The sequence below is a fragment of the Anoplophora glabripennis genome, unplaced genomic scaffold, assembly GCF_000390285.2.
Source record: "Anoplophora glabripennis isolate ALB-LARVAE unplaced genomic scaffold, Agla_2.0 scaffold239, whole genome shotgun sequence".
NCBI classification, from domain to species: Eukaryota; Metazoa; Arthropoda; class Insecta; order Coleoptera; family Cerambycidae; genus Anoplophora; species Anoplophora glabripennis.
In genome coordinates this window covers 620,773-644,396 of record NW_019416322.1, presented here as the reverse complement: position 1 = coordinate 644,396, position 23,624 = coordinate 620,773, and the positions used below count along the sequence as shown (strand labels likewise).

Genomic DNA, 23,624 nt, shown 5'->3' with positions numbered 1-23,624 from the left:
TTGAAGTTGAAAATAACATCCAGGATAAAAGGATGTAGCTATCTGACAAGAGGATGTTACCAGTTGCACTTTTCAGATGCAATAGGAAACTTTATTTCTACTTATTTGAATAGAATGCTTTGTACCAATTACAGTAATATACGATTTAAAGGGCCTGTCTCTAATACTAAGAGATATACCATGCTATGAACATAATGTGTTAGACAAAGACCTGGTCGCTGAACAACTATTATCTCTCTAGCATATCGTATTCTTTTAAATCTACTTTACTGTTAGAGATGGTCCCAGCAAACTATACAGGGAACTGAAACTCCGGGAGTTTCATAACACCCTGTATATCACCCCAATTGGAAAAAGTGCTCCCTCCAAATAAGTAAAAGTACACTATATTTTTACTTATTTGGAGAGAACACTTCATTAAATTAAATAAGGCCTCTATTTTGTCTGAAGCCCTGGCAAAGATCAAACAAATGCTTTTACCCTTGGATATCAAATTTCAATTAGAGACAGCGTATAAAAGTTACAGAGGGTACGCTATTAAAAAAAAAAAACATCCAAAATAATAATAATAACTGCATTCGAGAATAATTTTTAAACTGAACTTTTTTTCACTTGATGTTTGCAAATTTTTCTATTATTTTTCAAATAATACACAATTCTAAACTAGGAAACGATATATCATCACTGATCTATAGGGAGACGTAAGCGCCATACACTCGATTTGAATAACTTTGCAGGAAAGTAACAAAGAAAGAATTGTTTATGATGGGAATTAAATATCTTTACGCAGATAACTATTAAACCATCTGGACTTCGTACACTAAAGATTTCATATGTCTCGACAGGTAGAAATTGCACGAATAGAGTTCTGGTGCGTGAGGACACCATAAAACAGGTCCAGTGTTCCACTCATCAGGAAATGTTTCGTTTAAAAAATTGCGTATTTTGTATTGGACGTTTGGTGGAGCCCTGTCATGCAAAAACCACATGTTGAATATTAAACAGTAGATTCTCCAAAGAACAGGTAAATTATTTTGTAAAAAATATAAATAAGTGTCTATAAATAAGTTAATCTCTTAGACCAGGGTCGATAATTTTTGAAACAAAAAAAAATTATAGTAGGATAGAACCCATTGGAAAAGAAAGAGAATATAACAGAAATGAAAGTAAAAATAATTTACGGGCGATCTGAGGTCGGGAAGGGGTAGGAGGTGAGTTTTTAAGGGTAAAAAACGGTTTCCCTTGATTTCCAGAAAAACTACAAGTCTTATGGAAAAAAGTTAAATGACAAAGTTGTAGGTAATAAAAAGATCTACAACTTTTGTATTTACACTTTTTTCACATAACCTCAAAATTTATGTGAAAAATTCAAATAACCAAGTTTTTGGTTTTTTATTTTTATCTTTTACAAAAAAATTTTTTTTTCACGAAATTTGGTGAAAACTTACCTATTTATGTCCCAAACACGCTGTAATTTTTTTGATTTGAAATATTTATTTTTTCACCTTATTTTTACTTAATATCGAAAAAGCACCCTAATTTTCAATCGAAAATTCTCACGTCAAAATATCTGCTTTTTTAAAAACGTCGGTGGGCTTTTTCTTCGTTGAAATCTCTACTTTCTGATGGTGTAAAAAAATATATACATTACTATGGTAAGTTTTCTCAGGAAATGCAAAGAAACGAACTAGAATCCGAAAATTTTTTTCTAATCATTATGTACAATTTTGAGCTATTTATTAAAATTTACACTTTAATTACTCGAAAAACGTAAGATTCCATGTTACATTGATAAACAAAAAAATTACAAGTCGAAATATACTATTATAATTAACAACCAAATAAGTTAATAAAGTTAATATTTAATAAGACATCTACAATATTTTGAGAAAGTTGTAGAATCTTCTTTCGTTTCTTTGCATTTCCTGAGAAAACTTACCATAGTAATGTATATTTTTTTTTACACCATCAGAAAGTAGAGATTTCAACGAAGAAAAAGCCCACCGACGTTTTTAAAAAAGCAGATATTTTGACGTGAGAATTTTCGATTGAAAATTAGGGTGCTTTTTCGATATTAAGTAAAAATAAGGTGAAAAAATAAATATTTCAAATCAAAAAAATTACAGCGTGTTTGGGACATAAATAGGTAAGTTTTCACCAAATTTCGTGAAAAAAAAATTTGTTTGTAAAAGATAAAAATAAAAAACCAAAAACTTGGTTATTTGAATTTTTCACATAAATTTTGAGGTTATGTGAAAAAAGTGTAAATACAAAAGTTGTAGATCTTTTTATTACCTACAACTTTGCCATTTAACTTTTTTCCATAAGACTTGTAGTTTTTCCAGAAATCAAGATAAACCGTTTTTTACCCTTAAAACTCACCCCCTTCCCCTTCCCGACCTCAGATCGCCCGTAAATTATTTTTCTTTTCATTTCTGTTATATTCTCTTCCTTTTCCAATGGGTTTCATCCCACTATGATTTTTTTTTCACTTTTTACCATTTTTGAAGGCTTAAGCACTGGTCTATCTGTGGTAGAACGAGAAGTCCAATTATGATAACATTAACAATCACTGCCTATGATTTAATTGATTTAATTGAAAATCTGTGACGGAAATTCATTCATCAGACCTTATAAAATTTTCAATCGACTATATGTGGCTATCAAGAAAGTTCCATCCATCTAAATGTTGCCTTATTGGTTACCGATACATATTTAGTGAAACTTTCATTCTCATTGCTTTGTTCTAATAATCGCTCATAAAATGTGTGTACACGATGAACATGATATGGATACAATTGAGGGTTTTCTAAACTTTATTGTGGAATGAACTACCCTTACGAGAAATTAATCTGGTGCTACTTGTTGGTTGATCTTCGAGAACGTTGAGAATTTATTCTTCAGTTTTTAATTTTATTTAATATAGAATGGTTTTCTATGGGTCAATACTTTTGACACTGGTTATCGGACCAAAAATACTTGAACCCATTACGATGATCCTGGTAATCCATGGCCTGCCGAGATTTTTTAAAATAATTTTGGAAAAATTCTTTAAGTATTATCTAATTAAAAATCTACATGGAATGCAGATAGAAGTTGGTCTTAGTCTATGCCAGCGGTATTTAAACTGTGTTTCGAGGAACCCTGAGGTTCCCCATAACCTCTCTGGGGGGTTCCGCGACTGTCAAAAATTCAAAATATTGAAATTAACAATAGTGATACTACATATACAACAAATATATTATATAATCAGTAAAAAATGTGTTGGAAAATTTAAAAAAAAATCGAAAAGTTGGCAGGGTTCCGCAAGTCGTAAAAGTTTGAAGGCCGCTGCTCTATGCTATTCTGCATGGAACAATGTTGAACCTTTCCTGATGGTAATATCGTATATGACGTTTTTAAAAACCACAAATTAATCCTTATTAAAAGATATGAGGAAAAACATTACATCTACAGTTTTAACAGAAAATGTTGAAGATATTCGATAAGGAATCGTGGGAAGTCCAAAGAAACCTGTTTTGCAGTCACAGGTACCGCAATAAATGAATATAGTTTGAACTATGTAAATTTTAATATGCATTAATTCTAAAAGAATTTTGTGGAAATTTTTTTGTCGCTTACGCGGGTTTTGGAGATCAGTGACGATATATATGTAGAAGTATACATAAAATCATACATGCAAATAAAAAATATATATATTTCAAAACATAAATATAATATACAAAAAACATAATGCTTTATAACTTAAATATTTTATGAAATAAATAAAATTTATTGGTTTTGGACAATTGATAACGCGTGATAAATTTGCTGCATTAAGCTTTATTTTTTAAGTCCATTAAGTAAATTTTCAGTATCAGGATTTTGATATTTTATTTAATACATCCCAATTTACATATGTATAACATTCATTAGTTAATGTATAATTAGTTTTTGATCATAACTCCTTATAAACCTTATATCAATTGGAATCGTTGTATTGTAAATACTGCTGGAAGCAATTAAATCATTAGCCACTTTAATTATAAAGTTATAAATATTTGAAAATAGTTGGGGAAACTATAATGTAATACTATTAACAGAATTTGATTTAAACCATTCGCGTACTCGGATCTTCTAGACAGGGCAATTTGTTTATCGTACCATCACCTTTACACAGCATTTAAAGCATATTTTTTATCATGACGGAATTTCAGATATTCCCAAAATATTTATTTGAATTCAGCCATTCAGAATTTAATACAAATGTAGACTATGATGACAAATATAAAGTTATATAATAAAAAAATTTAATATAAAGATAAACTTTCGTGTATGTAATAGTCAATTATGTAAATTGAAGCTTTACTATTTATATACAGGGTGATTCATTAACAGTGGGAAAATCGAAAGCTGAAGGTATCACACGTGAAATGGTGACCATTAACGCAAACATGCTTTATCTCAAAGTTGACAGTTTCGGAAATACAGGGTGTTGAAAGCTAAAATATGTAAGTTAGAAACTTGAAAATTTGTGAAACTATATTTTTTTAAGCAACGGATAAGATGTGTGTTATAATTTCAGCGTTGATAGAGGGTACCGTTTACGACCAATTTTACCGAAAAGTTAGTTAATAACTTTTAAAAGAGCAATAATTTTTCCATTAATTATGTATTCTTGTTTCATTTGGGTATCTCGATCTGTTTTCGAGTAAAATCGATTTAACGAATACTATGTTTTGATAATACGAAAAATTAAGTGAAACAAACCAAGTGTTTCTTCATGATATTACAACAATTAACAATAAAACAAATGAAATACGTAATAATGATTTAAAGTCATTGTTCGAAGAATCCACCTTGACACTGATACACTTTACACAACGTTTTCTGAGAGATCTTTGAGTTTAAAACGACATATTGGGATTACGTCTGACTTTGTTGGCAGTGGTTTGTATTCTTTGCCACAACTCTTCAAGCGAACCAATAGATTCTTTGTAAGCTATATCTTTCATTCGAGACCAAATAGAAAAATTAAGAGGATTGAAGTCCGGACTTCTGGGTGGCCAAGCAAACATTTTTCCACGTTCAATTCAGGGATTTGGAAAAATTGCATCTAAATATGCACGCACTGGCCGAGAAAAATGCGGTAGAGCTGCGTCGTGCATGAACTACACGTCTCTTCTTAAATAAAGTGGAACTTCTTAAAGTCGTGGAAGCTTTTTGCTTGGCCACCCAGAAGTCCGGACTTCAATCCTCTTGATTTTTTTATGTGGTCTCGAATGAGACTTCAAACTCGAAGGACTCTCAGAAAAAGTTGTGTAAAGTGTGTCAGTATCAACGATGGATTCTTCGAACAATTACTTTAAATCATTATTACGTATTTCATTCGTTTTATTGTGAATTGTTGTAATAACATGAAGAAACACTTGATTTGTTTCGCTTTTAATTTTTCGTATTATCAAAATATAGTGTTCGTTAAATCGATTTTCCTCGAAAACGGATCGAGATACCGAAACGAAACAAGAATACATAATTAATGGGAAAATGATTGCTCTTTCAGGTTTTAAATCAACTTTCATGTTAGACATACAGGGTAAAAAATTATTAACTAAATTTTCGGTAAAATTGGTCGTAAGTGACGCCCTCTATGAACAACGCTGAAATTGCAACACGCACCTTATTTGTTGCGTAAAAAAATATAGTTCCACAAATTTTCAAGTTCCTAACCCACATATTTTCAGAATAATCGCACAAAAAATGATTTAAAATTTTAACTTTCAACACCCTATATTTCCGAAACTATCAACTTTCAGATAAGGCATGTTTGCGCCAGTGGTCACAATTTCACGTGTAGTATCTTCAGCTTTCGATTTCCCCACTGTTAATGAATCACCCTGTATATGATGGTTTCCACATTCAATTAAAAAATTAATAGAATAAATAACTACATAAACTAACTGATTCTGCCTGAAAAATGACAAACTTAATGAATTTCCAGGAATATCATCGGGTTCCTTAAACATCATCGTGTAAAAACTTGGTTGCACAGCCCAATATTAATACAATATAACTCAAATTTATCATCAAAAAAATGGATTAATTCTGTCTTTTTTTTTCAGTAATTACTGAAACATGTTTACATTAAAATGTAACAATTAGTTTGATATTTGTGCAATAACTTTTTTGATGTCTAACAGACTAAGAATATTTTTTTTTACATTTATAAATACAAATTAGAACGTAAAATAATAATCACTATATTACTAAATACAATATTTACTTAATATTCAGAGTATTCGGTCTTAACCGGCGATGTCGATCACAGGATTATACATCACTGAGGAATCCCCCAATCATCTCAATGTGTGTTTCACCATACTATATATACAAATACAAACACACACTTTCGCACAGGCACACATACACACACGTACTCACGCACACATACATACACACATACGTATATATATGTATGTATATATGTATATATATTGTATGTATGTATGCAGGTATATACATAATTCCGGTAACTGGCAGTGATGTGGAAGAAGAGAGGTAGGCCGCCTACGCATGTCGCTTCATATGGAGGGCTAAATGATCCGACCTACTAAAACAACGATCACAATGGCGACACTTAAAGGGTTTTGCTCCTGTGTGTTTGCGATAGTGTCGTGTTAATTCATCTGAACGGGCAAACCGCCACTGGCAACCTTCCCAAGAGCACTTATAAGGTTTTTCTCCTGAAAATGAAAAAATATATTAATGATATTTCTAAAACGTACGCAATGGAAAAAGAATGGTAGTGGACATTTATTGTTCCAAAGTTACAGGAAACTTCGTATAGTGAATAAACATATCGACGCGTTACTACGAAAACATGCTATCTAACATTGTACTTGGAAAACATGCTATCTCGGTTTGACTTGAAATTTAAGTTGGCTGCATTGGCGTTGAAATGCACATTGAATGATTAAACACGTGCACTTATAATAAACATATATTTTTCAAAAAGTAAGGAATATTTATGTTCAGGTTCACTGTTTATTTAATTTTTTTCATTCAACATTTTTCAATTAATTTTGTTAACTTACTGTTATAAACGACAAAATTGTTAGTGCAGATTCTGAAAATAATTTTATATGCCTAATACGGACCCTAAGGAGACTGCAATAAAAATGATTATATAGTGGACCAGGCTAGGCCCCAAGCTCCGGGTCCGAATCATTCTTACTGCACCTCAATAAAAACAAATGGCTTCTTAAAGGTGCGGTAGCCGCGTGCTTGCATAGACTTTGGAAATGAAATGCAGGTATGCGACACTTTTATTACTGGTACTTTGTGATCTGCTGGATATCGATGCGACGGGCGCAGAGCATATGATATGCACGTGCACGTTTCCGCGGTTCCCTGTGCACACATGTTTATCGTACATATCATTCAACTTTACACATTATATTTATATTCTGGTTATTATGTTAGCTCTATTAATGAAATTTTATGAATAAATGATGCTTTCTACAAATTGTTGCATCTTGTTCAACGCCAATGCAGCCAACTTAAATTTCTAGTCAAACTTACTTCTGTGTGAGATAGCATGTTTTTACTTAAAGATCTGGGCTAGCATGTTTTTCAAGCTAAATTTGAGATAGCATGTTTTTGTAGTAATGCATCGATATCAAAATTTATAAAAGAAGTGAAAACGTCTTATATTTCTTATGGTACGTAAAAAATTTAGTGTAGGTATAAGTTTCAAAAAGAGCAATTAGAGCTCAGCAATTAAGAGGAAACAAGTGTGGAACAAGTGTCATCATTTCATCTATCGCCATATCAGCAAAAGGTTGTAGCAAGGAGGAGTGCATTTTGAGAATATCATTAATTAAATATTTGTGAAATAAGATAAGGCCTTTATTTGGTCGAATTTAACATTAGATGTTTAAACTCTATTTCATTTAAAAAAGTACCACAATATTCGTGTAGATGTCACTACAGTAAAAATAGCACTACTATTCTTTTTATGCATAATATTCGAAAATTTTTATAATCACAAGGAAAAACTTATTTTCCTAGGTAATTGTATAGAGAACATTAAAAATGTACTAAAACGAATGTAACTTTGCAAGAGGGCAAAAACGTGAGAAAAGAATACAGTTCAAATTGTAAATTTTATATATTTCGGATGTAGAATTAGGCCTACCCAATTCTAGTATCTAGTACTTACAGAATGTGTAGAAATTATTTCTTCTGAAGCTTCGACTTTTTCTCGACTGTTTCATTGTTTGTTCATATTTAAAATGTAAATTAATGGGTTGGGCAATAAGTAATATGTTTTTTCTTAAACTTAAAAATTCACATGAAAATTAAGCACATTGTAAAAATTACTACGCAGGCGTGTAGCTATGGGGAGGGAGGCAGGGGTGGTCGTGACTTCCCCTCTCCACCCCCCCTAGAGAGCCGTATAACAACCCCAGAAAAAAAAAAACAATCCAATATCATCTCTTTAGTCGGACTAGCTGGCTGACCAGCTGGTCCCTCAAGATCTCACCTCAAGCAGAAATCCTACCTACACCCATGGACATATGTCATTCGAAAGATAACTTATTGCTCTATCAGGCTGTGTTTTTGATTGCTCCGTTAGATATTATTTCTGTGAATTTTCATTCATTTGAAATGGAATGTCAATGTTGATAAAATTGATTATTTTGCTTCTTTTTGTTTTTAATCCAAACAGGGAAACTGCTAAAGCCGCTCAAGCAGCTCGGGAAATTTGTGCGGTATATGGTGACGATGCGATGAATGAACAAACGGCCTGATGGTTTTTGCTTTTTAAAGAACAAGAACAAGGCCTACCAATGGAGGCCACATCAGACCAACCACTCCTGGATCATGAACAATATCACTATAATGTTAAAGAAGTACTTTATCCAAATGTATAAAATTAGAGAGGATGTAATTGCTGTTGTAGCTCGTCTTGAGAAAAGTATTGTAGATATTAATACTGTGCTTTCACAAGAGGTGTCCTATTTTATCAGTACATCCTTGTATATATAGAAGTTATGTTGCTGTTAGGTATTCCTCTTCTTTATTCTTAGATATCCTACAGATGACTTGTTAAAAATTTATGTTGGTATGAAAAATATATCATCAACATAATAACATATCTGTTGGAAGGCAATAAATTGGGGTTTCTTGAAACACAAAATGAATGATTTTTATTTACAGCTATTTATAAGTATTATTTCAACTAAATGAAGGAAAGTTTAAAACAACTATCTGGACTATAAACAGACAATATGGTTAATTTTCATTGCTCCTTTTAACATTTATTCCTATGTTTTCAAATAATTTGTCAGTATTAAACTGCGAACACTTCGTTAACACATTACATATTAAAATATTCTTAATTGATGTTAAAACCGTTCCATGTTTATATATTTTTTTTCTATATCATTGCACCACGATATATAAATTTTTTTTAAATTGCAGTATTTAAGTTTCTAGTAAGAGAAAAAAGTGTCGGTATCCAAGCAAGGCTCCTAATTTTGATATCCATTTATCTCAACAAACTTAATCTCAGATCAGTTGCATCTTAATTGAATTGTTTGCATTCTACAAAATTTAATCGTTATCGTTACTTGTTATAAATATGACTCTCATTCATTAGAACAAAAAAAAAAGGATTGTGAAAGATGAAAATGGTGTCTTGATATCAAGGAAAGGTTTGAAAGAACCGATTAATGATTTTGTGAGAAAGAGTTAATTTTTTTCTCATTCCTTAAAAAATGAAGCCAATGAAATGATATGAATTTAAATTCATCTTATCAGGGATATTTTAATGAAATTCTTGGAGTAGGTTACATATTAGTTGCATCAAACATACCTAGACATCTTAACTCATTCGAAAAACAAAAGCAAAATTTCGTGGATAACGTTGATAATACTATTATAGTATTTTTTTTGAGGGATGTAAAATAATCTTACGATGTTCAGTTTTTAATTTAATAGCATTCTAGATGCACACCACAAATTCCATTTTGCACTTTTTAAAAGATTATCGCCTCGAAGAAAAATCACTACTTAATAAACCTTTCTAATTTGGTACAAAACTATTTTGGGGGCCATTTTACGGTGTAATTTTTTTTTGTAAAAAAAAGTTTTTCTGAAAATTAAACAATAATAATAATAATAATAATAATAATAATAATAATAATATCTCTACTCCTCATTCTAATTACGAGAATTAGCCCAGAAGTCGGAGACTTGTGCGGGAGAGGAGGCGGCATATTATTATTACGCAGGCCGCATTTGCGCCCAGGAACGACTTATGTTGGTAGGCCCTAACCACCATTCAGTGCAGGAATGAGGGAAACCTGGAAAACCTCATTAATTAGGGAGGTGGTCAAATGCCAACTGGTGTCAATCTCTCACATTGACCCAAGCCAACATTCTTCCACCCTACCATACCTGCACAGAGGGCGCCAATCCTCCGTACAAGTATAGAACAATAGTTGACAAATAATGATCTTTAGAGCCCTACCCATCAAAAAATTGTCCCACATGATTCCGTCACTCTACTTGTCTACATTTAAGGGGGGTGTTAACACGAAAAGCCAAACACACTGTATGTGAATGTGACAAAATGAAGACATATGTAAAATGTTCTGCCAGTTCAGAATATGCTGTCAGAAAAACAAATGAATTTCAATTTAAAAAGATAAAGCCTGAAAACTGATGTTTTAAGAAAAAGAATAACATTTTTTTGCACCTAGTGATATAGGTATTCGTTAGAATCATTTCGATAGGTACCTAGTTAATAATTTTAATTACGATTCAGGGTATCTCTAAAAGATCTTTACAAAATGTTACTATATGTTATTTGGGCCGAAATAAGTCGATTTAAATAAACTTACCTTAGTTTGGGCGCTAGATGGCCCTGAAGTGTCAATTTTTAAATTTTATGTTTTTTGTTACAATTTAAAATGACATAAGATTTTACAAAAAGGTACATTGACATGATGGTACAAAAAACCCATATCAAAAACTGTGATAACGATTAATCCATATGTGTAGAATGGCGATATTTTTGTTACTGAATTTTCCAAATTTCTACACCAATGAACGAAAAGTGTTGTACGTGTAAAATTTGTATTAGGTATCTCATTTACTGTAAAAAAATTTGTTATTTGTTATTTAATAATTGTGAGTATATTTTATGATAAGATGAAGTTATGAAAACATCATATCAAAACGTTCACGTATGACACCTGGAGCCAATACTGAGTGTTTATGGATATGTTGCTTTTGAGTGTGTGATTAATTGCAACATTATGTAACACCTGCTCTCCGTACTTATATCCCATACATGGGTGCAAAGTTTGTCCATCCATGTTGTTATGAAATACTTTGCTACTGTGTTACTTACATATGTTAATTTGGATTATGCTGTTCATAGCATTAACGATAGTACGTAAACAATGTACCACTTTTTATTGTAGAGTAGCTGATTTCATCCTTACCTACCCACACAACAGCTGAGCTGGTCGAGATCTTATTTTTGTTACTTGAAACTGCTCTATATTTAATAAATTAAGAATTTTGAGATTTGTCTTATGGCATTCTTTTATTCTGAAAGAATGAAATGTAAAAGTTAAGAGCAATAGAGAAACAACAAGTTTCAAAATCCTAAAATTTTAATTTTTCCAAGAACCAGAGCACAATTAAATCTCTTTTTACTCAAGATCTAGCAATTTTAAGGTAAATTGGTAATAAACAGGCAGTTTTTATAGAGATTTGAATGGGCATTTCATAAATTAAATAAATATTCTCAAAAAAATTCACGGATATAGAGAATATTTTCAAAAAGTGGCATATGACTTATTAGAGGACGTATTTTTCTGCACTTTATACCCTCCGTACCAAATTTAATTTAATATCATTTGTGCTTCCGAAATATTACTCAAAAACTATAAGGTGAATTGATAGGATCTTTTTTTAAACCAAATTTTCTACCACCTGTGAGTTGTGGAAAATTAGAAATGGGGCACCATGTATATGTTCTAGGACTGCGAATTAATTTTGAGGGATTTACAATAGATGGCGTTTATGCTATATCACATCAGACACTTCTGCAACTATATTCATGTCAAAGCCCTGTCTGTCAAGATGTCAAATTACGGTCCAACACAGGTGTTGCTGAAAGACGTCGAATGCTGTTGGAAATTTTCGACGTTTTAGAAGTGATGATTTCAATACAGTTGACAAATAATGCCCTGATCAACGAAAAAGTTCGAAGACAAGGAATTGAAAGCATTACTCGATCAAAATTCATGTCAAACGCAAGATGAACTTATTGAATCATAATGTTGATCGCACAATAGTATCCAAATGTTTAAATGCACTTGCTATGATTTAAAACCAAAGGAATTGGGTGCCATACGAATTGAAACCGATATGTTGAATGACGATTTTTCAAGTATTCAATTGTTTTTTTTGCATTGGATCATCACTGTCGATGAAAAATGTATATGCTATGACAATCTTGTATCTCTTATGCTTTACGAGATGCCACTGGCAGAAATTAATTTTTCTAACAATTTCTCTTGATCACTTTCATTACAAAAAATTTTCTTTCTATGCTCTGAGATAAACCGTTTTCCAGATTACCGATGCACATAAACACTTTAAACCTCCAGAATAAGATCTAAAAGTTTTATGTTGCAGTGCATATGGCATTTAATCTTTAGATCTAATCTGGACACTTAGTGTCTAGGCCTGTAGCCAGCCCTCGATATGGCTTCATCCATATAAAAATTCAAAACCGCACAAAATAAAAATTAATGTTACTAACCTGTATGTGTCCTCTGATGAGCTTTTAAATGGGAACTTTTAGTGTAAACTTTTTTACATCCAAGAAATTGGCACTTATGTATTCTTCTTTTAGAATCCGGCGAATGATCTAAGCGATTATGGTGTTTCGTAGGTGTAGAATTGGTTGATGAAGATGGAACGTGAGTTGGAGGTCTAGGAACTACGGATATGTACCTAGTTACGCCGGAGGCTCGCACTCTGACTATTGTATTTCTGTGTCCCTGTGTATTACTAATGCGAAGTCCACAGACGTCCAAATCACTAGCGGTGGAACTTCCATTACTATGTCCTAATTCCGATTCAGGACTAGAAGGAGGAGTCAGTGTTTCTGTATTTCTTGAAATTAACCGTAACTGTAAAGCATCTCTTACGTCAGAATGTACCCGATTTTCATAACTCTCGTTATCTTCATCGTCATCACTATCGTCTTCGTCATCGTTCTCTTCATCGTCATCCTCATCGTCTACAGGTTCCTGTTTTACTAAAACTGCACAAGACAATGCACCATCCCATGAACATGTTGAACTGGCCGAGCTTAATGCATCAAAGTGACTATCACTAAAGTCTTCTATACAATTTACCTTATACCAAATTCTACTTATATCGGAAGGGAGCGTTTTGTAGGTTTTCATTTTTGGTTCATCTTTCAAATACCATTCCATTTCATAACATGTCTGTAACAAATTATTCTGAATTAGTTGCATGTTAGATTGATAGACTAAGTGTAATAAGAGATTGGTTTTCCAAACAATGGCGTTGAAGTTTTTTTAAATATATTGATAAAGTGATGAACTGCCAGTAACTGCATTTTATTTGTATACAATTATGAAGCGTCGTCATTAAAAACTTCAGTTTTTTTTAAATACTTATGCCTACATGTGAATCTTAAATGTTAAATAACTTTAAAATTAATTGTTTTATGATAAAAGTCAATAGAAATTCTGTAAATTATGTTATACTGGCTGTGGCCACAAATATGTACATGACACAGAGTGCCCAGACATTTATGATCATTTAAAGTTTGGAGTCAGAAATTATATACAGGGCGTGATTGAAAAGTTATAAATAAAGACGAAGAACTTAACTTTTCTGTTGCCCTCACAGTTTTCTTAATAGAAATATTAAATAATAAGTTTTCTCGAATGTCCTTGAAAATTCTTATATTTATTTTATCCATCTAAAATGCCTGGAAAGTCACTTTATTTTATTCGTACACAAAATTTATTAGATAAATTAATATTAAGTAAATAACTACAGCTAAATTGATTTTTTTTCTAAAAAAAACAGGCACAATAATTGGACAATAATGTATTGACCCATTACTACAACTAAATTTCGATTTTGTTAGTTATTATTTGAACATCCTGTACAATTTTCTGAGATTTTCTGCTACAACTTGTTTATCTCTGACAACAACCCCTAATAAATTATTTTCAATCGGGGTATTACAAAATTGTAATTAATTTTTTTAGAGCATTGTTAATTGTATATTTGTCAAAACATATTAGCAACTTTAAATACTTTTTATTACAACATTCACTTCACTTTTCATAATATGCTGCCGTTTAAAAAAATTGGAACATTGGAGTACCCTGTATACGCCGCCATATTCAATTTCCTAAATCCCGAGAAAAGAGACGGAGACACAGTTGAAAAATTTTTTGTATCTTCTGACAAACTAGGTCTCTACACTAACACCTATTTCAATGAAATTTCGCTAAATATAAACTTTTTTGTTCATTTATGATTACTCTATCTTATGCTGAAGTAATGCCAGTCAAGCTTCTTACACCCTGTATATCAACACTTTCTAAGACGAATTGTTGTACGACCTCTCTTTATATCAACTTTTTTTATTAGAATGAAGTCTTCTAGTGACTGTAAATAAAGTTTGACCACAAAAAGTTAAGTCACTGATAAAAGGACATAAAACAAATAAACAAATCGTAAAGAATCACTTGCGACAATTTTTAATCAATTATTTTCCGTTTTGAAAACATAAGACAAGCTTCTGAAACGTTAATTGAAAAAAATCTCTCTAAATACAAAGATTTACAATTTTAAAATGGGCAAAAAAACTTTGTCCCTCGTTGTTTTTTTTTTGTAATTTTGTAATCACAATTACTGATATATTTTTCCTGTTTTTTCCTTTGTAATTGAAAAGTTATTTACTGTCCGACTTGATTTTCTATTTTTTTAAGTATAACTATAATTCTTTGGTGAGTCAAGGTTCTTGAAAAATTGGTAACCCTAAATTATAGAGACGATTTAAATTATAAACTGAAAAAAATCTTACAACAAATTCATTTTAAATGAAATGTATAAAATACTGTGAATGATAAATGTACGGGCATGTTTAGTTTTATACTTTTTGTGTTTTGTAGTTCTATACATAAGCCTTAATATCTTGTTGACATTGTGTCTCGTAATGGAATGCGATTAAGTTCCCCAGTAATGCCATAAAACCTATCTAAAAGAATGTTATCTAAATATTAAAAGTAAGATAAAAAATTATAAGAATTGCTGAAGGCTCATTGATGAGGATGAGTTACGTTTTAGATTCCAATTTCCAATGCAGTGTTAAAAAATCACGCAAATATATACATGCTACATTTATGTGTACGAGGGTCATCCAGAATTTAAAATTTCATTTGCTACCAGAACGGAACAGTGAAAGTTAATTACAATATATTGAAGTAGACACTTCAAAAAAACGGTATTTACATAATACGAACAGCTCCATAAAAACCCAGTCAATTGCGAAATGTGCGGTATTTTACCTTTTTTAAGACCTACTGACACTGTTTCGTGTAACAAAGTACTACAATATTGACAAGCTTTGAAAAAACGTTAGATATCTGATAAGGGTTAATCAAATTGAAATAATAATTTTCATATATCCGTAAATAAAAGTGTTTTTGGTAATAAGGCGCTTCAAGTTTTTCCCGACTTTTCAAATTGGTGTTGATTAATGAATAAAAATATAAATAAATGTTAAGTTATGTTAAGATAGAATAGATTCATCCAGGAAGTGACGAACCGTAACGCGCTAAATTAGAACAACTCGCTTTAAATTTTCGCATTGAAAAAATCACGGAAAACATGTAAACATCAGAAAATGTTTTGTCCAGCAAATTTATGCTGTTGCTGTTTTAATAATTTCCTAAAAGCAATCTGCGGGATGTGATTATGTTTATAATACTGTACGCGATTTTCTGTTGTGTTCAACAGGCGTGCAAAATTCAGGGAACCTACGAGGTAAAAATATGCTTCTTTTTCCTTATTTTGAATGTATTGTCAGTTGCGTTGAAGAAAACTTATATAACTAGTACAGTGAAGATATTGTTTCTAACTTGCTTAGATTTTTTAAAATGCTTGACAAAAAATTGCGCATATAAATATCCCCCTTAATAAACATAAATTTTCAAAATCATATTTCAAAAAACAATATTTATATGTGACAATTTTAAATATTTCGTTCTTTTTTCACAACACTGAAAATTTACAAAAAGAAATGGAAATGATCCCTAGACAACCTTTTGTAAACAAATACTTTAAAAAAAGCTACAACGGTTGCTATAATTTTAACAACTTACATGAAGAGAAAATTATACTAATATAATCACATTTTTAGGTTTTAATTTATTTTTAATTTTCGAATAAACCAGTAAAAAACATTTTTAATTTCATAAAATACCACTAATAAAAAAAATAATATAACGATAAATAAGTATTGTTTCAAACACATTTTGATTCGCGATAATTCTCTCGGGATCAATCAAACAAATTTGAGTTCATCAGATACACTTTCTTGCCAAGAGATTTGCTGTCGTTTTGATTTTTAGCTCCCAAGCCTGACCGAACCATTAAAAGGAAACACTTTGTACAGTGTGATTCACTATATTTTGACCCCCCATTAACTTTTTGATTTTAGAGTTATAAAAAAATGTGAAATACAAAAGTTGCACAATTTTTTATGAATATTTCGAAAATTGCCACGGATGATAACTTTATTAATTTAAATGGAACACCCTGTATATTATTAAATATTTGGATAGAACGTTCTCTGTCGAGCATAGTCTATGTCTATAGGGTTTGTTCGGTCCATCTCTAACAATAAGCGAGATACCATTAAAAAATGAATAAAAGGTTTTTTATTAAGAAAATAAGATATTTTGTAATTGTAAGACTTCTTTGAAACATTTCTATCTTTTTCCAATTACGTAAAGATTTACAGATTTAGTTGTAATATATTTTGACATATCGGACATTGGTATGGTCCAAAATGCATATAGGTATTTTAACTAAATCCACTAATTAACCGTGAGAGGCCTAATTACTCATGGACAATGTTATATGGGAGGCCGTGATAGTGACAGGTAATGTCATGACAACACTGTTATTGTTTGTATTATTATTTAATTAAAATAGGTTACACAGAAGTAGAAAATTGAAATATTATAGGAATTAAAATAGCATAGTAAAAATCTTCTCCGTACTCTACTTTAATTCCTAATATTTCAATTTTCTACTTCTGTGTAACCCATATTAATTAAACATTAATACAAACTGTCAGACAAAACAATGTTGTCATGACATTACCTGTCACTGTCACGACCTACCATGTAACATTGTCCAAGTGAGATTTAGTTAAAATACCTATAGGCATTTTGGACCATATCAATGTCCGATATGTCAAAATATATTACAACTAAATCTGTAAATCCTTACGTAATTTGAAAAAGGCAGAAGTGCCTGAAAGAGATCTGACAATTACAAGATGTATTATTTTCTTAATAAAAAACCTCCTTTTCTTTTTTTAATAGCATCTCGCTTATTGTTAGAGATGGGCCCAACAAGACAGAGAACTTTCTATCCAAATATGTAAAAATATTCAGGGGGTTCCATTTAAATTAACAAAGTTAACATCCGCGGCCATTTTGTTTGGACTTCATTTGTTTTTCAAATATCATTTTCGAAAAATTCATAAAAAATCGTGCAACTTTTGTATTTTACATTTTTTTTATAAATATAGTTAAAGGCGGGGGTCAAAATATAGTGAATCACCCTGTACAATGTATGGTTATGATTAAAAATGCATTTGGGTATATCGTACAAATGTTGGGTATTCATAGTCGTACATAGTTCATGTTCATACACATCTAAAATATGGACCCGTTTTTAAAACAAAATCTGCGGGCAAGCAAGAAATTTATGAACCGATACCATACTTGCTCAGGCACATGCTTAACTACATACAGAATGTTTATAAATACTGCCCTAAATAACCAAGTCTGTAAATTCCTCACAGTGGAGGATGTGCCATAATCGGCAGAGAATGGGTTTACTGAAATTCTAGTCTTACTTACCTTTTATGTACAGGGTTATCCGCATATGTAATATTGCCCCTTATTGCTGTTTTCTCATTTACAAAATAACTGTATGGGCGAGTGTATGGACCAAAGTTGTAGAAAATTTGTAGAGTTGAAAAGAAAATAATTCGATTTCGATAAATTTGCGTGCGGTATAAATCTAGACACTCGACTGGTTTAAATATACATTTATTAACCCTGTATTTTTTTAAACATAACACATATTGTTACATATTTGGATAGAGCGCCTTATCAAGATTAGAATTATACAAAGTTTGATAGATCTATCCAATAATATAGAAGATGCCCCACAATCAGTTTCGAATTTTTTGAAAATAAAAAATTTCCGAATATTACGAAATTCGGGCGTAAAAGCAGCAACTTAATAACCTTAAATTATAGCACTTAGTTATAGGTCGATAACCTTTCTGAGAAGATCAACATCTCAAGATGATCGTTTTTGGAGGAAGCGAAATTTCCAAAATCAACGCGAATACCATTACAGGAGACTTGCGGACCCAGCCTCGAGTGTGTTCGAACGTCATCTCGAGAACACTACTTCCCCTTCGAATGTTTAAATTTACAATACATAGAGTTATCACAATTACTCTTTATTGTTAATTATCGAGAAGTTGAATAAATCACAATCTTTGATAAAATTTAAAACTGTTAAAAATTTTCACAAAAAATTCCCGGCTTTCGGCCTAAGCCTTCGCTCTAATAGCCCATATCGTCCAGGAGCCTGCAACGAAGATCTCGTATAGCGTCCAAACCAGGTACTCTAGGGAGACTTCACAATACAAACTCTTAAAAAAAATCTAATCAGGTACTGTCAGGAGACCTGACAAACATTTAATGCTTGAACAAAATTGATAAAGGCAGTGATAATAGTCACCAGAACACATACTAGCAGTGCAGAAGAAGGTTCATCAGCCTGATATTAGAGATATGGAGTTGAAAGACTACCTTAATTTGCAACATGGCGCCCAACGTGGGGCCCTAATATTCGAAATGCCCGGGGATAATAATGATAATCCACTTCACCGTATTTGCCTTTGCAACGGTCTTGTTAACGGTCAGATTATCAAAAGAAAGTTAAATTTGATTTAACTAATTCCCTTAGCAGCTAATAAAATGTCTCATATATTAGCAAGTAAACTCGATTTAATTAAATCTTAGTCCAAACTTCCCATGCCGTAAATCGCCGGGTATGTGACTTAAAAAGCCAGTTTATCAAACGTAGCTTGACTGAGATTTAATTAATTTAATCGCCAGTGTGTTAGAAGTAGGATTAATACTTAGGTTTTTAATTACGTGTCATTAAGCGTAAATGTAAGAGAGAATAGAAAACCTAAAATAAGACATATACAGGGTGTCCCACTAAGTTCTGCGAGGTACGACATTAGAGAAAGTATAGGCTCTACAGCTTTGGAAAAAAAAATTGATTAATAAATCGACCAAGAGAAATCGCTGGAAACAGTTTTCAAGTTCGTAGCTCGGCCGCCAGGGGGCGCAATGTACATACCAAGGCAGAGTTGAGTTTTTCTCAGAAATATTTCCTATTCAGGTATATCAAATAGTACAAATATAGATAGCCGGATTCTTTGCGCATAACTTTTGTTATTGACATTTTGTTCTATCTCTCGACAGAAAGAGTGGGGGAAGACCCTAATGTCTGATAAGAAAACTGCATTTTTTTAAGGATTGGCTCATCAAAAGCCCATAGTGTTTTATCTCGTTGGAAAGGTCTTTTCATGGTTTATCTCCTGGTGAATGCGTAATGTCATTTACCTCAATATGGAAACCTATAGATGGCGTTATTTCAAAAGAATGCCGTTTTATGGATTTTTCTCAAAAATTTTAAATGTTTATATAGGTAGAACTTTTAGAAGTTTCAATATTAGATTAAAAGGACATTTAAATGATCTAAAACCGACTTCAACGGGTTTCTCACAATTTGCTAATCATTTACTACAATTTAACCATAATTTTTTCCCAAATGCGGGTTTCAAAATTCTACATATCACTGATAATAAAGGAAATTTATAACTTGGAGTTGTTTGAAATTCAAAAATCTATTAAAAATAATAATATTAGAACAATAAATACTGTAGTAGGTTTGGATTACTTACCAGTTTTTTCTGCTCTTTTCACTTGATAGTTTGTAATAGTTTGTTAATTTTTAACCTAAAAAAGTACAACTAAAAAACTGTGGCACTTATAATTTGGAAATTAAAAATATTACAGTGTTCATTGATATTTTAATTTACAGTTTTCTTCTTGAGCTTCTCATTGCTAGTTGGTTAGGTATAAGATAGATGGCGCTAGTTCTAAATTAAAAAAAAAACAAGGTAAAAAAATTAATAAAATAAAAACTTCACTCATTTGTCCTGAAATAGTTAGATTTAATAATACCTGTTTGTAACGTTGTTTTGTATTTGGTCTTTAAAATTTGTTTTTTTATAAAAAAGTGAAATTTATCTTGTTGACAAAATCCTAAAATGTTTTGGATAGTAATATGGTTGAATTTTCTTGTAATTGTGATATGTAAGTAATGTATATAAAAAATGTTTTAATTTGTAACTTATATGTATTATGTTTAAATTTAATAGTTTTTTAAGAAAGGTAAAACTTAAGAAATAATTTAAAAAAATCAGTCTATATTTGTAAAAATTAATAATCATTAAATAGGTTAATAAAATAAAACATAATTTGACTTCTATAAAAATTAAAATTAAACATAATCTGACATATTTTTAGAAAAAAAAGTTTAGGTTATTTCACGTTTTCTTAAAAAAGTGAAATAGCAGGGTTCGATATCTTTTTTTGTTATCAAATTATTCGCAAATTAGTAAGCAAAAAATAAATAATGATAATGAATTGAGGAACATGACGCTAACTAAAAGACATTTTATTACCAAAACAAAATGCGTTTATAAAAGAACTTCTACTGACTTTTCGATTATTTTCTAATAAACACTGTTAAAATTTGTTTCATTTAATTCGGTTTTTCTTGAAAATCATTGATTTTTTTAAAACAAAAGTAAAAAAAATTAAATTAAATTCCGCTGTGAATTAATATTAAGTAGGTAAGTACTACTTTTCAATCAGGTCAATGAAAAAAAAGTTCGGTACAATTTTAAGGGTGAGTCATCCCCAATGAACACCTAGTAGTGCTTCAATTAATTTTAAATCATAGTCAAAGAAGACCAGTAATAAACCTAAATCATGTACTAAATTTGGTTCTTCTCTATTCGTCACTTTTTTCTTTTAAAATTAGTAGACACTTCGAAAGAAACTTTTATTTAAACACGTTTCACTTAACTCCTTCCTTTTTCTTAATAGTTATTTTGACAGCCAAGCTCGTTGTTTTTGTTTTAAAGACATCCTTAGAGACCTCTTAGTTCAAGTATTAAGGGTAAATAAATAATACGAAAACCTTTAAGAAGTTTGGATTCCAAAGCTAAGGCTATTAGAAATTAAGGAAGAACATAATTCCATTCGGTACCATCCCAGAATATTTTTTGTTAGTACTTAGTTCGTCTAAAAGAAACTGGACAATTTAAAAAAGTCGACTAAACCGATGACACGTATCCATAAAAGTTGCAATATCTCGTAAACTGAGTCCCAATTCAAAATCTTATGAGTGAAAAAAAAAATGAATAAAGGAACGCTCTATTTAAAAAAATCATTCTGAAATCATAGGCGTGCTACAAAAAAATTGAGGGGGTGCATGGATACTACAACCCCCCTTTCTACCGTTCGCCCTTTGATATTTTAGACCAAAATTACACAGAAACATTTTTAAGGCGCTGTGTAGTTTGTTATTATTCTGGTATATTCAACTTATATAAACGAAGGTAATAGTGTTTGGAGAATCTTTATCCATACAGTAGCATATCTTTTAATTTTTTTCTTTGCTTTATTTTAATCACCTACCATCTTTACAAATCGCCAATTTATACTAAAACGGTGAAAGTTATGCAAAAAATATGAGATTATTTTCATCTAAAATAAAATCTGCATTTCAAAAATTACAAAATAATTTTTTTTCCACTGGCGTGCCATAATTCTTGGGAAAACTGTAACCAGCATACCTTATAGCTGCTTAATTTTTCAAGTTTAATGTTTTATTAAAAATTTGCGAGGACAAAATTTTGTTATAATATCTTTATTTAGATATAGAGATATAACATTTTTTTCCAACACCCTCTATTTTAAAAACGAAAGTTTCAAGGGCAAATGTTTATATAAGAAAATACTCTTGAATTCGGACGAGGTAAACACTTATACTTTACACAAATGAAAGTTTATTCTACGTTAAAATTTATTCCTTTAAGAAGTGTGTCATATTTATACAAAATATTCTTGCATTAAAATTTCTTAAAATAGTATTAAAGGGAGTAACAATTAGCTTCACTTAACTTTAAAACTACACAAGCAGGTATTTAAATAATCCAGGTTTATTTTTAAATTTCTTACCAACAATTAAGAACACGTTTCATGATTACATGTGTTACTCATGCAGTCAATTCCTTTAAATTTTGTTTACGTAGTAGCTTAACAATGTTGAATGAGTCATAAGAAGTTAATTCACTAACATCTGCGTTAATATTATTCATTAATAAGTTAATTAAAACACGAGTAGTCTCTTCTTTGCTAGGTGACAATCTAGTTACAAAAACGTATAAAAACTTTTTTAAATATCGGTGGTATATTTTGATCCGTTAGGAGGGACATATTTATGGTCCAGAGTGCTGAAATGTCGAATATATTTTATAATTTCAAACTTTATTACGGTTATAAATATTAATGGACTTTAGTAGTTTTATTTACCTACAACTCAAATTAAGAATTACTGAGATAAAATCAACTGAAATTCTACAAAGGGGCCAAGAGAATAACTAACGTTGATAACACAAATGCATCATAACGTTTTATATTTTTATAATAAGGAATTTAACAAGATACACATCCAAACAAATTAGAATATTAAATCAAGAAAGACAAAACATAGATTTAAATTTATAATAATAATCATGTCATAGATAAAACAGTTACTATTAATATGTAAAATAGACAAATTTACTTAATAACATCAATAGAAAAAACTGCATAAAAATTGCCATTAAATAGTTATTCTAAACAAAACGACATACGATATAAAAATATCTTATTTAATTAATGAAGGCAATTATACAGGATGTCTCACTAAGGTCAGGTCGGCGAGGTACGATATTAGAGAAAGTATAGGCCCTAGAGCTTCGGGAATAAAATTTTGATTAATAAATCGACCAAGAGAAATCGCTGGAAGTAGTTTTCAAGTACGTAACTCGGCCGCTAGGGGATGCAATCTACATACCAAAACAGAGTTGAATTTTTCTCAGAAATGTTTCCTATTCAGGT

General features: G+C 30.9%; 1 protein-coding gene across 1 annotated transcript in view; it reads right to left on the bottom strand.

The window, feature by feature from the left end:
• Positions 1 to 6,146: 6,146 nt before the first annotated feature.
• Positions 6,147 to 23,624, bottom strand: part of LOC108911147 (Krueppel-like factor luna) — a 47,035-nt gene continuing 29,557 nt past the window's right edge. The window contains exons 2-3 of the mRNA XM_018715993.1: positions 12,827 to 13,520; positions 6,147 to 6,722 (exon numbers count right to left, since the gene is read on the bottom strand). Coding sequence (XP_018571509.1) covers positions 6,547 to 6,722; positions 12,827 to 13,520 — 870 coding nt within the window. The 3' untranslated portion in view covers positions 6,147 to 6,546. The remainder of the gene's footprint in view (positions 6,723 to 12,826; positions 13,521 to 23,624) is intronic.